The following is a 15,012-nucleotide window of genomic DNA, read 5'->3' as shown; positions in this document are numbered from 1 at the left end:
GCCCTAGTCTGTAACCCTACATCTTGACAGCACTTACTTACTGTACTTGTGTAAATTGTAATTGTAATTTGTAAAATGTATTATTTTGAATTGCTATGTTTTAGCCAAGTTGAATTTGTAATGATTGATGCCTTGTACTTCTCTGTATTTTTGCACTTTGTTTGCACTTATGTTGTAAGTCGCCCTGGATAATGACGTCTGCCAAGAAATAAAAATAATAATAATAATAATGATGATGATGGTGGTGCGGAGAGGCGCTCCCCGGTCCGGCCTGCAGGCGGCGGCAGCGAGCAGGCCCGAGGAAGCGGAAGCGGCTCTGCGCGTTTCTCCTTGGAGGGAGGCGGTATGGGTCACACAAGAGCCTGAATAGACCCAGTTACTGTGTTTTTAACAATTATCAATCCTCTGCATCTCATCCGAACCGAGCAGCTCATCGGACCGCCGGGCTGTGGTGCGAGCGGGACTGGCAGCCATGAAGCGAGACGTCCGGATCCTGCTGCTGGGGGAGCGTGAGTGACTGCGGGCTGTGCGGCGCGGAAACTTTGCGAAAGGAAACCGGGCCGGTGTGAGATTAAAACAGCGCACTGAGGCCACAAACCGGGCCGGGCCGGACCGGGGCGCGGCGGGGCTGTGTGCGCGGATCTGCCCGTCGCGGGGCTGCTCGGGAGCTTGCAGAGCGAAGACGAGGGTCGAGGTCTTGTAGCGCAGATGTCCGCAGGTCTGCGCAGATCTGCACAATCCGAGCGCTCCCATTGGTGGAGCCGCGCAGACCTACGTACGTCGGCGCCACACGCACACGACCCCAGACTCTTAATTTCCTTGCAAGTTAGAGCAGTTCCCCCAAATTCATTCAAGCGCCAACTCCCGGCACTGGTGCTCAGTCTAGCTGGGCCAGTTGAAGCCGCTGTGTTGGTGTTTGTGTTTGCATCGGGCAGCGTTAAGTGTGCATGTCTTCCACATGTGGGTCTAGCCTACGTTATTCACGTTTGTGTTTTTGTGTGCATGGCATAACGCATTCAATGTGTATTGTGAGAGAGCATGCTTATTTGAAGGGCACAGATTGAGCTGGGCTGCTTGTTTATTGAGGGTTGGGATTTCATCTGAAGGAAGTTTCAGTTTGAGTAAATATATTCATTGAAACCAAGATACTCGTCCAGCCTAGCTTGTGCTGCAGGAGATCCAGAGCCCTTTAGATACAGAGCAACACACACACAATATTGAAATGTCACGCACCAATTGTCATATTACATAACTAGAAGTTGTGCAGAGCCAGTCGTTCAGATGAGGGAAGCGTGCATTGACCTCATGTGCATGACTTGGATATGCATGTAGTTTAGTGGCGTACACTGAAACACCTGGGCCAGTTGCTATGAATAAGTTCTTCTAAGCCAAGAAATGCAAGCCGAGGGTCACGTCTCTGTGGAGCCGCACACCTGAGCCCAGGCACGTCCTCCGCCCGTGGGGAGGGTGGCACCCAGGGCGGGGCCTGTGCCTCCAGCTGGCAAGATAACCTATCTGGCCATTTTACTTGTAAGCAGTTTTAACCCATTCATTCCTGGGTGAAAAGATAATACATAAAGCAACTCTTATATTTCAGTTTTTGTGTTTCATTATGGGGCTGCTGGCATTAGCTCTGAATGAGTCAAACACTGATCAAAGCTCTTGTTACTAGTGTTGTCCTAAGCTAAGGCCTCCAAAGCTCAAATATTAACTGAGCATTTCTTAGGCACTCCCTTTTGCTTGTCTTCACCTCATTCCCCCTTTTTTGTTTTCATTCTCTCAGTTTCGTTGTATTGGCATTTTAATGGAATTATTTTTTCTTATTTCCTATTTTATGTATTTGCTATTCCATGTCTGTGTTACATACTCAGCAAAAAAAGAAACGTCCCCTCAATTTCAACTGCATTTATTTTCAGCAAACTTAATGTATACATATTTGTATGAACATAAAAAGATTCAACAACTAAGACATAAACTGAACAAGTTTCACAGACATGTGACTAACAGAAATGGAATAATGTGTCCCTGAACGAAGGGGGGGTCAAAATCAAAAGTAACAGTCAGTATCTGTGTGGCAACCAGCTGCATTAAGTCCTGCAGTGCATCTCCTCCTCATGGACTGACCCAGATGTGCCAGTTCGTGCTGTGAGATGCTACCCAACTCTCCCACCAAGGCACCTGCAAGTTCCCGGACATTTCCGATCCAACAGGTCCCAGACGTGTTCAATGGGGTTGAGATCTGGGCTCTTCGCTGGCGCAGGTGGGTTTGTGCCCATAGGCGACGCTGTTGCCGGTGATGTCTGGTGAGGACCTGCCTTACAACAGGCCTGCAAGCCCTCAGTCCAGCCTCTCTCAGCCGATTGCGCACAGTCTGAGCACTGATGGAGGGATTGTGCGTTCCTGGTGTGACTCGGGCAGTTGTTGTTGCCGTCCTGTACCTGTCCCGCAGGTGTGATATTGGGATGTACCGATCCTGGGCAGGTGTTGTTACACGTGGTATGCCACTGCGAGGACGATCAGCTGTCCTTCCTGTCTCCTGTAGCGCTGTCTTGGGCGTCTCACAGTACGGACATTGCACTTTATTGACCAGGCCACATCTGCAGTCCTCATGCCTCCTTGCAGCATAAGGCACGTTCATGCAGATGAGCAGGGACCCTGGGCATCTTTCTTTTGGTGTTTTTCAGAGTCAGTAGAAAGGTCTCTTTAGTGTCCTAAGTTTTTATAACTGTGACCTTAATTGTCTACTGTCTGTAAGCTGTTAGAGTCTTAACGGCCGTTCCACAGGTGCATGTTCATTAATTGTTTATGGTTCAATGAACAAGCATGGAAAACATTGTTTAAACCCTTTACAATAAAGATCTGTAAACTTATTTGGATTTTTACAAAATTATCTTTAAAATAGTGTCCTGAAAAAGGGGTGTTTCTTTTTTTGCTGAGTTTATTTGTCTGGTGTCTTTGCTCAGCCTTGATTGAATGTCTCGATACAGAAGTTTGTCCCTCTCTCTCTCCGTAGCCAAGGTGGGGAAGACGTCACTGATCATGTCTTTGGTTGGGGAGGAGTTTCCTGAAGAGGTGCGTACGCTTCCCGCCGATGTCTGTGTCCCAAGATCAGCCTAGGGAACTGTTAGTCGCCACCTCTCTGGGTCATGTGACTGATTACTTTTTAAAACCTGGGCTGTATTCAGAGGTGTTCACAGCAGAATCCAGATCCCACTATCGCCGTTCCTGCACACGCACCAGTTGAATGACCTCCCTGTTCCCTCTTTCTCTCTCTCTCTCTCTCTCTGTCTCTCTCGCTCCTTCCTTGGCGCAGGTGCCTGCCCGTGCTGAGGAGATCACCATCCCTGCAGATGTCACGCCCGAGAAGGTGCCCACCCACATTGTGGACTACTCAGGTATGGCACTGCGAGATAGGGAAACAGATGCAGTTCCCGAGTCTGTTGGCCTGGGCAGAACGTTTGCTTAAATGCTTCATGCTTGTGAACGGCTCGGCTACACAGACATGCACAATGTGAACGGTCTCGTTGGCTTGAGCCTCTGTGACCTGGCAGCTGATCTTAAACCGGCCAGGCGACGTCATACTGGGCCTCTTTGAGACACCCGTGCTCTCACCCTGAAGAGAACGATGCGAACGCCACTGATGGTGCTATGTCAAACGGGTGTGGAAGGAGATGATAATGCGCCGGCCTGAGGGACATTCTGTGCCCTGATCCCTCTCCATTGTCTTCCAGAGACGGAGCAGACGGACGAGGTCCTGCACGAGGAGATCGTCAAGGTAAGACGCCCCCGGGACTGACCTGCCCTCTCTGGCCAGTTGAACCTTTCGTGCTGCTGACAGACAGACAGGGAACCGATTCGCCCGGCTCTCATGAGGAATCTGCCGGCTGGGAGCTCAGTGGATTTCCTGGATAAATAAGCCCTTCAGATCCCATCGTGCTCCTCATGATTTCCTCTTATCTTCTTAAGCCAGTCAGGAGTGTTTTACTCTGGCCTGTTGACACCTCTGCATAACAGCTACGGCACCGTCTCCGCTTCATCTTCAGACTAATAAGATTATAACTGCCTGTTTAGCTTATGGGGATATTGTCTTTAGCCTGAGGTGTAATCCAGTGTGCGTCCCTGGACCCCCACAGGTGGGAGGAAAATCCTTACACTCAAGTGCTTAATATTTCAGGAACGAGGGAAACTGGGGGCTTTTTATGTATGTATTGATTTATTTATTATGACTTCCAGACAGAAAGAACTGATGAAAGAAAGTCTCTCTCTTTCTCTCTCTGTCTCGGGCCCTGCATGGCCGCTGTCTCTCTCTCTGCCAGGCTGATAGATCGACCTGGGGATCGGGTTTCACACTGGAAGTCTTAAGTGGATGATCGCTTGGCTCGAGTAATGTGGTTATCGGGAATTAAACGAAACGAGTGAAAGGCCTTGGAGGGGAGGCGTGTGTCTGGCGCTGCGCCGGCATTGTCACAGTGCACTGGATACGGATGACACATCTGCTGGTGTGGCTTTAAGAAACAAATGCAAAAGACAGCTTGTAGGATGAACATTTCTTTGGTAACAGAAGGGAATGCTGTACCTCTAGCGTACCTTTCTACATGCAATGTTCGGATCTGTTGGCGTTCTTAAAATATAGGTGTATATGTACCTGCAACAATCCTTTCCCCTGTATTTCTTTCATCCATGGGTTGGCTTTTGTGCCTCTGTTTGAAGCGGGAAAGAGATGGTGCAGTTAATTGCGGTCAAGTGGGTGGAGATTGGTTGGCATCATTCGCTCCGTTAGTCCGTTAGATGGCAAATTAGTGTTGTCCAGTGGGAGAGTAGTGATCGTCTGTAATTACGCTTAAAATGCACTTCAACACGACTCCTCCATCTGCAGTTTAATGTCGGGCGCGTGGATCGCCGACACTTTTTTGTAAAACGACAGCACTTCAGGTTTGTCCGCCACCCTCCCAAATTCTCCACCGCGTGTCTTCAGCTGAATCCCAGCTGTGTGAGTCACTGTGAGCTGCCTTTGCCTCGTGTCATAATTGTTCGTGGATTGAACCGATTGTAAATAAATCAATAACTCTGAAAGCTCTGTGGCTTCATTCATTATTCACGCTCCGTAATTATTTCACTATAAATACCCCAAAGTCGGGAGGTTTAATAGGCTCTCTGTTTGCTTGTGTCCCCTTGTAGGCCAACGTAGTCTGTGTGGTGTACGATGTGACCAAGGAGGAAACCATTGACAAGGTAATCAGAGGAATCGAAATCACGTCCATCGCCAGTAGGGGCAGCAGACCCCCTCTTTGGATCATCTTCTGTATAAATGTGTGTTGTCCCTTATAAACCGTTTTACACTGTAGTATCCAAATTACATTTCAGTTCTTTGTGTACTTTTTGGTTATTGTTTTATTAATACTATGCAATTTCCAGTTTACATTGATATTAATACTGTATCATATAGCTTTGCAAATGTAAAAGCGTTCGTTTATACATATATTTATCTTTCTTTTATACCAGTGTCTGTATTTGTCTTCCTAGATCAGGACCAAGTGGATCCCCTTGGTGAACGGAGGGGCAGAGAAAGGAAGCAAGTACGTGTCACAGCATCACTGGGGAAGGATTTGACTTTAAATCTGGCCTGGATTTACTATTGCTTACTTCTAATGTTATGGATGTTCTAATTAACTCTGAAGGCTTTATTTAAATGACGTTGAAGTGATAATAAGCCACTTTCCCTCCTCCTGGAGTCGTGCCACTCGTATTATAAAGCAGCCAGTCACTGCGTGGCAGCTGTCCAGCACAAGACATTATTTATAGCACAGAACAGTATTTATAGCAGTGGACACACTAGACTGGGGCCTTTATTTATGTATTTATTTGCTCACTGACAGTGCACACAGTCTTGAACAGCAGCAGAGAGGCCTGCAGTACAGTAGTGCATTATTTCGGGCAGCTAAAGCGGTCCCAGTACCCTGGCTGTGTCGAGGGCTGCTGTGCTGCTGGGCTTGTCCATTTATTCACACCCAGAATAGTTCTCTCTTTCCGGGCCTTCTTGAGTATGTGTCCTGCTAGTGACATCTCCACCACAGAGTGTGCCTCTTGCCCCGCCCAGGCCCCTGTCCGTTCGCTGTGGGTTGACCGTGTTCTGTCCTGCCGCAGGGTCCCGGTCATCCTGGTGGGGAACAAATCGGACCTGCGGTCTGGGAGCTCCATGGAGTCCATCCTGCCCATCATGAACCAGTTCTCTGAGATCGAGACGTGTGTGGAGGTGAGGCCCCCTGCTCAGCCATCCTCGATCACCTGACCCCAGGCTGACCCCACAGCTCGTTTATCATCATCCCGTATTGATAGCATCTAAGCGGTGCTCTGTAGTGTGTTTTCCGTCACATTGAGATGTTGTTTTCCGCTGCAGTGCTCAGCCAAGAACCTGAAGAACATCTCCGAGCTTTTCTACTACGCTCAGAAAGCCGTGCTGCACCCCACCGCCCCTCTGTATGACCCAGAGGACAAACAGGTTTGCACCTCCCCGGCCGCTCCACACGCCTCACAACCGCAAGCTGTCGTCGGCTCTATTCACAACAACTCAGAGATCAGGTTCTGTGCTTTAGTCCGTCCTGGTCGGTCTTCACTCCGGTGTCGTGCCCGGGCTGCAAACTGGACACCCAGTCGAGTGCCGTCGATCAGAAGTGGTGTAACTTGTGGTGGTGAACGCGGGTTTATACAGAATAGGCGGATTTAATAATGGAGTCAGCAATTCTGATTTATTTCTGTTTTAGCTGAGGACCATGTGTGTGCGAGCCCTGAGCAGGATCTTCAACATCTCCGACCAGGACAACGATGGCATCCTCAGCGATGACGAGCTCAACTGCTTCCAGGTGAGCAAAGACAAGGAAAGAAACCCACAGATGTACGTTTTTGCTTCATGGTTTTCTGATGATTATTCCTCAACCCACTGCACCCCCAGCCTCCATAGCGGGCAGTGAGACCCAGACTCGAGGGCCAGTGGTCAGCATGGCTTCATGCGCTCTTCTCTCCCGGCAGAAATCGTGCTTCGGGAACCCCCTTGCCCCGCAAGCCCTGGAGGACGTGAAGACGGTGGTGTGGAAGAACACCAGCGACGGGGTCCAGGACAACGGACTCACGCTCAACGGTGAGGGGAGAGTGAGGTGTGGAGGGAAGGAGGGAGGGAGGGTGTGGGGTTGTTTCTGAAAAGCCGCAAGCGATTGATGGAGGTCCCTCTTCCAGGGGGCTTGGGGGGAGCTTGCTCCGGCAGGGGCAGGACCTCTTGCCCTCTGGAAGGGGCCCGGGTCTGGTGTGATGGAGCCCAGAGTGATGTCCTTCTCTGTCCCCCTCCCCAGGCTTCCTGTTCCTCAACACCCTGTTCATCCAGAGAGGCCGCCACGAGACCACCTGGACCATCCTGAGGAAGTTTGGATACGACGACTCGCTAGAGCTGACAGACGACTACCTCTACCCTCAGTGCGTTGCTATTCTGCAGCCAGCCGGCTCAATGGGCCTCGACACACACACGCACGCACACAGATAGAGAGCCGTGCACACTGACGAACCTACTCTGCCCTCTCCCCCCCATCCCTCCTTCGCAGGCTGCGGGTTCCAGCCAGCTGCAGCACCGAGCTCAATCACCTGGGCATCCAGTTCCTGCAGAAGCTGTTCGAGAAGTATGACGTGGTGAGTGACAGCCGCCAACCGCCTGGGTTCGGTTTCCAATCCGGGTTCGCCGCAGTGATCTGGTGCGCGAGCCGTTTTGGTCTCGCTTGGATGTCGAATTAAGTTAAATGAATGAAACTTCACTGCGGCTGCTGGCGTTTGTAGTTTGGCACGGGTAGAGCTCAGGCATAGCTCTCCTGTTAGAATGTCACATGACTATAATTACAGATTGTGGCAGATGGTTTTGTTTTGTGAGATTAGTTTAGGGTTAACGCTAGGACTGGGTCGGACTGAGGCTCTAATTGGGCTTTCACGGGGCCGTTTGTGAAACGCGCTCTGGCTCTCCATCTCTCTGTAGGACAAGGACTCGGCGCTGTCCCCACCGGAGCTGAAGAATCTGTTCAGCGTGTTCCCCTACCAGCCCTGGGGCCCGGACGTCTACACCACCGTGTGCACCAGTGCGGACGGCTTCATATCCCTGCACGGCTACCTGTGCCAGTGGGCGTGAGTGGGCCCTCTCCCTCCTCGCCTGCTCCAGCTGTAGAAATGAATGAACCTGCCGTTAAATGTGGCAGTTGTCCTTTACCTTTGCAGGTTCCTTCCAGAAGAATGTTTAAGAGTTTAACCTGGAGGTTTTGCCTATGGAAAATACTATTAGCATATCTGATTTGTGAGTTAGTGACATTGCAGGGTTAGGGTTTGGTATTGCTCCTGTGATTGGCCCTAATGTTTCCATGTTCCACCAATAGGCTGACGGCGTACCTGGATGTCCACCGCTGTCTGGAGTATCTGGGCTACCTGGGCTACCCTGTCCTGACAGAGCAGGAGTCCCAGACTGCAGCTATAACAGGTGATTGGGCGGCTCTGCTCCCTTGCCACTCGGCAGCCAATCAGGTCACTCGTATGTCCCAGACTGTGCGCAAATGCTCAAAAACATCTTTCAAATCACGTCCAAAATCAAAGAACCTGTTTTCCGTGCGGCGCAATCATGGGGGGGATTACAGCAGAACAGGGGGAGATTAAAACAATCACAAAGTCGCTGCTGTATGGAAATCGCATCCGCCCTCAGCTTTCACACGCATGGGACCCGTGCTGAACGTACGTCGTGAGAGGGGCTTAAAACTCAAGCGGCTGCTGTAAATGCAAACTTTGTTTCTGTTTCTAATGAAGAGGGAGGAGTGAATGAATTGCTCGATCGCTGCAGGCCCTCGAACAGGCTGCCTGGCTGGGCTCTGCGGCCTCATCTGTTCGGGAGCGTCTGTTCTCCGCCATTGTCTTGGGGAGAGAGTGAGGCTTTCATTCCATGCGTAATGAGGTAACAAACAAGGCTTAGTTTTCAGCCGTGCGTTCGGATTAAAATATTGGACGAGCCGCTTTCAGAGCAGGAGGGGATTATAGTTAGTCATTTAACAGAGCTTTCTAGCCATATACCTTGGAGACTCAGTCATACTTCACGGGTGCATCTTTATTTTGGTCTGTAAGCCAAAGTGAAAAGGACCATCGTGGCTCAAACGCAGGCCTCAGTCAGTTCTGTGTTGATATGAGACATCGAGTGGCTGTGTTTTGATGGTTGCTGGTACAAAACACCTGACTCCAGCACTGTGAAATCCCTTTAAGACACCCAAGACCTCAGTCCTGTAGCCTGTAGACCATCTCCTCTTTCACAAGTGTTCACCTGAGGGGTTTACAGTGGAAACTGCTGCTAGATGAGGCAGCTAATTCTCTGGGCGAGTATATAAAATGGCTAATTCTCTGAGCGTGTACATCAAGTAGCTAATTCTCTGGGCGTGCTCTTTTTGTGTGCTGTGTCCTCAGTGACGCGGGAGAAGACCATGGACCTGGAGAAGGGGCAGACCCAGAGGAACGTGTTTCTCTGCAAGGTGATCGGGCCGCGCGGCACAGGCAAGACCGCCTTCCTGCAGGCCTTCCTCGGCAAGAGCCTGCCGGTAAGACCCCGCCGCCGCGCTGCACAAGCCGTGAAGTCACGGGTGTGTTTTACTCTTCCCTGTTCCCGGTGCATCGGCGTCTCTGAGGGGCAGTGCCTGTGGATAGCGATGTCGCACAACTGAAATACAATGTAAAACAAATGACGAAATAGGAAACCGTAGTGAGTAACAGTTCCTGAGAGATGATTGTGATTCAGCGTTGATGGACGGGTCCAGGGTGTGGATCTGATATGACACACAGCTTTGCCACTAACCAAACATCTTGCGTCACATGTTTCTGATTTGTATTCCCTTTTCTCTATTAACCCTTTACAATCCCTATTATTTTTGGATCAAATGAATTGTATTTTTATTAAAATGACACAATCTACAGATGCCGTAAATACATTCATGGCTCATTCATAGAGACTGGGTGCCTTCGGCCATTTCGGAGTGTACGGGGCTAATTTGTATATGTTCGTGGTTTATTAAATTTTTTCTTGGTCAGCTGATTAATTCTTTATAATACGACTGTTCACACATTTTTCTTTCATTTGATGTAAGATGAATGCACATGGCACAAACTTTTAAGAAGCTACACACACACAAATCAACAGCAAAATAACAGAAACAGTAGCTGGGAGTATAATGAGTTAAAGTCTCCTAAACACAAACTTCCACAGAGTGAGTGCGGTCAGTTAATAACTTCTCTATAAATGTGTCAGGATATGAACGGTGTGGCGACATGTCATGGTGTATTTCCCTGAATCCTGCTCTTCGATACAGCTGCTCATTTGTACGTTTCTGATAGTTTTGTCCTGTTATTTTTCTGTCCTGCAGAAACAGAAAAGCTCCACAGGCCTGTTCTCCTACTACACCATCAACACGGTGCAGGTCAATAGCCAGGAAAAGAGTTTAATTGTAAGTAATCAAGCACTTTCATACAAATATTAAGTGTGTGTTGGTGCAGACAAATATGAAACCAGTGTCCTCGGAAAGTGTTTATCTGAAGCAGTCAACCGGAATGAAACGTGTGACGCTCCGGCCGCGTTACTCGTGACCGAGACCCCTTCCTCTGGTTGACTCTGCCCGTGTTTCTCAGCTGTACGAGGTGGACGTCGACACGGAGTTCCTGAAAGCCTCGGACGCCGCCTGCGACGTGGCCTGCCTTATGTACGACGTCACCGACTCCAAGTCCTTCAACTACTGTGCCAGTATCTATAAGGTGAGCGGGTGGCATTCTCCTGTTCCCCTCCCCGGCCCGTGCATCGTGGGTTGTGTCCCTGCTGGAGTTCAACGCCTCCGGTTGGTTAGTCGGCGGCAGCTTAATTTTTTCTGGGATTACAGGGGCAGAGCTGCGGTGAATTTAGCAACTGTGTGGAGGGTGGTGTGCTAGAATTTTTGTTCTAGCACAGCACCCTCCACACAGTTGCTAGCGTGCCCCCCAGCTTCTCAGTCACACGTGACGTTATTTCCTCCTGACACGTGTGACCAGGGTTCTGTGCTTAATCGGGCTGTCAATAAACACTGTCTGTCCTCCACAGCAACACTACATGGATGGCCGTATCCCCTGCGTGGTCGTGGCATCCAAGGCGGACCTCCAGGAGCAGAAGCAGCAGCACGGCATCTCGCCCGCCGAGTTCTGCTACAAACACCGGCTGCCCCCGCCCATGCCCTTCTCCTGCAGCGGCCCGGACGCCCCCACGACGGCCATCTACTCCAAGCTGGCATGGGCTGCCATGTTCCCGTGAGTGCGCTGGAATTGGGATCATGTCAACTGGGGCACAGAAATGACTGGGTTGAAGTTGGGAATGTTTTATTTTGTTCCGTTTCTCAGGGGGACACGAGTAAAGGACGTGCCTCCTGGCCTCGATTGTAGGAGAATCGTTCTGTATACAGATTCGTCAATTATCTCCCTCCCGGGGCGGACGCCAATGACACGAATTCGGATTTCCGTGTGATTTACGCGCCTGTGTCCACCTGTGTCCGCTGAACTGATTTAAGATGAGAGCCTTATAAAAGATTTGAATAATTGGTCTGGATTAGAAAGCCGTTTCCCACAGAAGCCAATGAAGACTAATTTCTGAGCCTGTGGGAGACGGCGGTAGCTAAGCTGGTAATTGCCTCGAGTGTGCCACGAAATCAAAGGATTTTACAGAATCCTCCGTTTTTCTAATTAGTGACGTCTAAACCAGGGTAGTGTCGGGATATTTTCTGTGCGATTAATACACAAAATAACTCTACCTTGAGCTCAGAATGGCTGCCTTTTGTGAGTGCGGTGGTGGGGGGCTTCCTTCAAGTGAAAAATCGCCAAAACAAAGGACTGACTGATGGGATAAATAAGTGTTGGTTTGTCTGTTGTGTGACTGTCCTCCGTGTTGTCTTCCCACAGACACCTCAACGGCTCGGACCTGAGCGCCACTTCCTTCTGGCTACGCGTGACCCTGGGGGCAGCCGTGGTGTCTGTCCTGGGCTTCACCCTCTACAGAGCTTTCAACAGGCAGAAATAGCACCCCCCCCTGCCGGCGACGCGGAGACGGGCCAGACTGACACCTATGCCGGGGTTTGTCTGGCAGCTGGATAGACTGTCGTGTGGGAGAGAAAAGAGAAATATCTGTAATAATAAATAGTGCCAGAACTAAGCTACGGATTCTCGGAAAGGCATGATCCGCTTCAAAGCAAAACCCATTTCAGAGCAGGAGTTTCTTCCCTCCCATAGCCTTAGTTTATATCAAGTCTCGGGAATTTGCCAAACCTAGACATGTTGGGTACCGTCCGATGCAGAAACCGCACAGCCACGATTCGTACAGCTTTTACCGTTTTGCCTCTTTTATTTTATGTTTTCCTCCTTGTTTCCCGGAATGCCAAAAGAACGCGGATGTGTTACAGGTAAAGGCCGTTCGAACGTAGGTGTGGTGCAGAAATCGGCCTGTGCTATATAGAGGACTGTGAGGGCAGTTTCCTCCCCCAACAGGAGTTAAAGTAGCCACACTGCACGGCGTTCAGGAATCATTCATCGACGAGCTGCAGAAAAACATGGATGGAAGACCGGGACTAGGAATCCGCGAGGGTCTGAGCATCGGAAACTACTCGATGGTTGCCTTCAGTTCGCCCACCTCGATGGCGACTTTGTCAACACAGAGACGGGAGACACTGGGAAGCCCCCTGTTCCTTAGTCTTCCTCTCAGCCGCAGCCTGACGATCGAGGAACTTCTAAAACAACCAGGCAGATCAAAGCACACCCTGGACTGTGTTGTTTTGGTTTATTTATTATTATTTTTAAAGCCTTCACTCCACCTTGACCTCAGCACTCTCGCACTTCTCCAAATCTGGCCCCTGCCTCTTTTCCTAGTTCATCCGTTCTAACGCTCAGTTTAACTCAGAGGAGCTTCACGTTGTGTGTTTGATTGGTGGGCTGTTCTTCTCTGCAGCCTGGAAGTGGAAGCTGAATTTCAACAAACCGACCTTTTGCAACATAATCCAGGAACTTTTTTTTTTTTTTTTTTTTTTTATCTCCCATCTCTTCCCGTTGCCCCACAGACTAGACATCCAAGCTTGTTCTGCCTGCTCTACAGGGCTGGGGGAGACGGATACCTGCAGGGTCTCCCCACGGGATATTATCAAACTTTTATTCAGACCCCTCCGTACTCTGTGTAGCCTTGGCAGCTGGAGTCCAGCAGTTTCAGGTCTCTGTCCGCTTCACCGCATGAACAGTGAAGTGAGCAGAACTCTCCGTCCAGCGACCAGAGCCCGATGTGGTGACACCGAAGGACAGACGCCGATACAACAGCCATTGAACGAACACCACACAGCCTGTAGATTAAATATCCAGCCGGGCTCGGATAACATCAACACATCAACCCGCCTGCCAGTGGCCAATTAAAAACCCAGTATGAGAAGGTGGATCACCAGAGGGGGGTGCAAGGATGCCTCTGATAAAGGAAAGCCACCTTCAAGCACAGGGGGTTGCTAATCTTGATTTAATCTGGGCCTTGGTTAACAACAAGAACAGATCATTTGTAATCATTCCTGTACATTTTCCTGTAAAAATCATGAACAAAAAGATTATAGAGGCATCACAGAAGATTGTTTAAAGTTCAAGTTACTATATTATTAAATACTTACTTCTCATAGTCGAGCCACAAAAGAATGGCTTGATTTTGAGAAATCTGTGTTTTGTTTTTTAAAAACAAAATGTCAAATGTATTTTCCACAGGGTATAACCAGGATATGTCTTCATTTCAGTCTGAACCAGCTACACTCTCGCCAAATGACCGTGAAGGTGTTATAATTATGTACCGGCCTTGTTCTCGTGACCTCCATGTGTTCTCCCTTTTGTAAGAGGTCCTGGATCAGCGCGTCATCATGAAACCGGTCCTGTCTGTCTCTCTCCGCCATGATCCGTCTGTTTTTTCTATTACAGCTTTCTGACCAGTGTTCTGCATTACAGCACAGAATTTCCCTGCTTCTTCATGTTGCCTTTTTTCCACTAAAAACTGGCAACAAACAATATTTTGACTCATTATTTCTCTACTGAGGGGGAAAGAGATCCTTCTGTGTGTTTGTGTGTGTGCGTGAACACTTTTTTAACCGTAAAATGCCTTTCAATTGCTCTCGATTTTAATATTTCTTGCTAGTTCTGTAGTTTTTTTTGTGTGTGTTTTATGGGAGGTCTAACATTGATTTTTGTTTGCATTACCTGTTGTGCACCACGTGGCCAGTGTTGGGGGTTCTGCTGTGTGGAGTGCAGTGAGGAATGCTGTTGAACATGCCGAGTATCTTTATCTATTTCCTTGTTCAAAATGGTACACAGAGAGCAGGCGTGCTGTGGTGACAGCAGAATAGGCCCGGAGGTAAAGGGTTTGGTGCCGTCAGCCTAAGACGCACTGAGTGTGTTAATTTCATCTCACACTGTGCAAGGGATCAAAAACCATTGTGATTGGGCCTGCTACGCCACAACCCGGACCTCTCCCCAGCTCTCTGTTTAGTACTTTTTTTTCCAAGAGCACTCAATTGTTGGGGATGTTATTGTTAGTTTTTCTTTCTTTTTTATTCTAATAGAACAAATCCCAGAGCTCACAAACTGTGTAATTTTTGTTTTCTACAACTGGCTTCTCAGCTCTACTGATCTTACAGTCTGCTCCTAATGAATGCGTCCGATGGGGTTCACATCTAGGGATTTTCTTTCTCCGTTAGACATGTCCTGCTTTGTGTGTCGTACCATCGGTTGCCTTCTGTAGTTGGTCACGGACAGGCCTCTACACAAGCCCACTCCATGACATATCCTGAACCTTTTCGCCTGTTGTGTATGTGTACAAAGCCTGCTTTGTACTAGTGTGGGTTTCAAAAAGGTTGTGTGATGAGGTGGAAGCCATAATATTTTAGATAAGAGAAGCTTTTTTAAAAATAAATAAACTAACATGTTTACAGGTCC

General features: G+C 49.1%; 1 protein-coding gene across 1 annotated transcript; it reads left to right on the top strand.

Moving 5' to 3' along the window:
• The first annotated feature begins 292 nt into the window (after positions 1-292).
• rhot2 (ras homolog family member T2) lies at positions 293-15,010 on the top strand. Its single transcript, XM_066688956.1, has 19 exons — positions 293-509; positions 3,014-3,072; positions 3,314-3,395; positions 3,732-3,775; positions 5,179-5,232; positions 5,524-5,576; positions 6,145-6,253; positions 6,398-6,499; positions 6,762-6,860; positions 7,027-7,135; positions 7,344-7,464; positions 7,590-7,674; positions 8,012-8,157; positions 8,403-8,503; positions 9,469-9,599; positions 10,419-10,499; positions 10,681-10,803; positions 11,123-11,325; positions 11,971-15,010. Exons 1-19 carry the CDS (start codon positions 473-475, stop codon positions 12,086-12,088), a joined length of 1,857 nt encoding a protein of 618 aa, XP_066545053.1. The 5' UTR covers positions 293-472; the 3' UTR covers positions 12,089-15,010.
• Positions 15,011-15,012: the final 2 nt, after the last annotated feature.

This window comes from Amia ocellicauda, chromosome 17 (assembly GCF_036373705.1).
Source record: "Amia ocellicauda isolate fAmiCal2 chromosome 17, fAmiCal2.hap1, whole genome shotgun sequence".
Lineage (NCBI taxonomy): Eukaryota > Metazoa > Chordata > Actinopteri > Amiiformes > Amiidae > Amia > Amia ocellicauda.
The sequence above is the reverse complement of the archived record's forward strand: the minus strand, read 5'-3'. Positions and strand labels throughout refer to the sequence as shown.

Coding starts and splice junctions, on each gene's coding strand:
- rhot2 (XM_066688956.1), top strand. CDS start 473: ATGAAGCGAGACGTCCGGATCCTGCTGCTGGGGGAGC. Junction 6,500..6,761: donor ATGACCCAGAGGACAAACAG/GTTTGCACCTCC, acceptor TTTCTGTTTTAG/CTGAGGACCATGTGTGTGCG. Junction 11,326..11,970: donor GCATGGGCTGCCATGTTCCC/GTGAGTGCGCTG, acceptor GTCTTCCCACAG/ACACCTCAACGGCTCGGACC.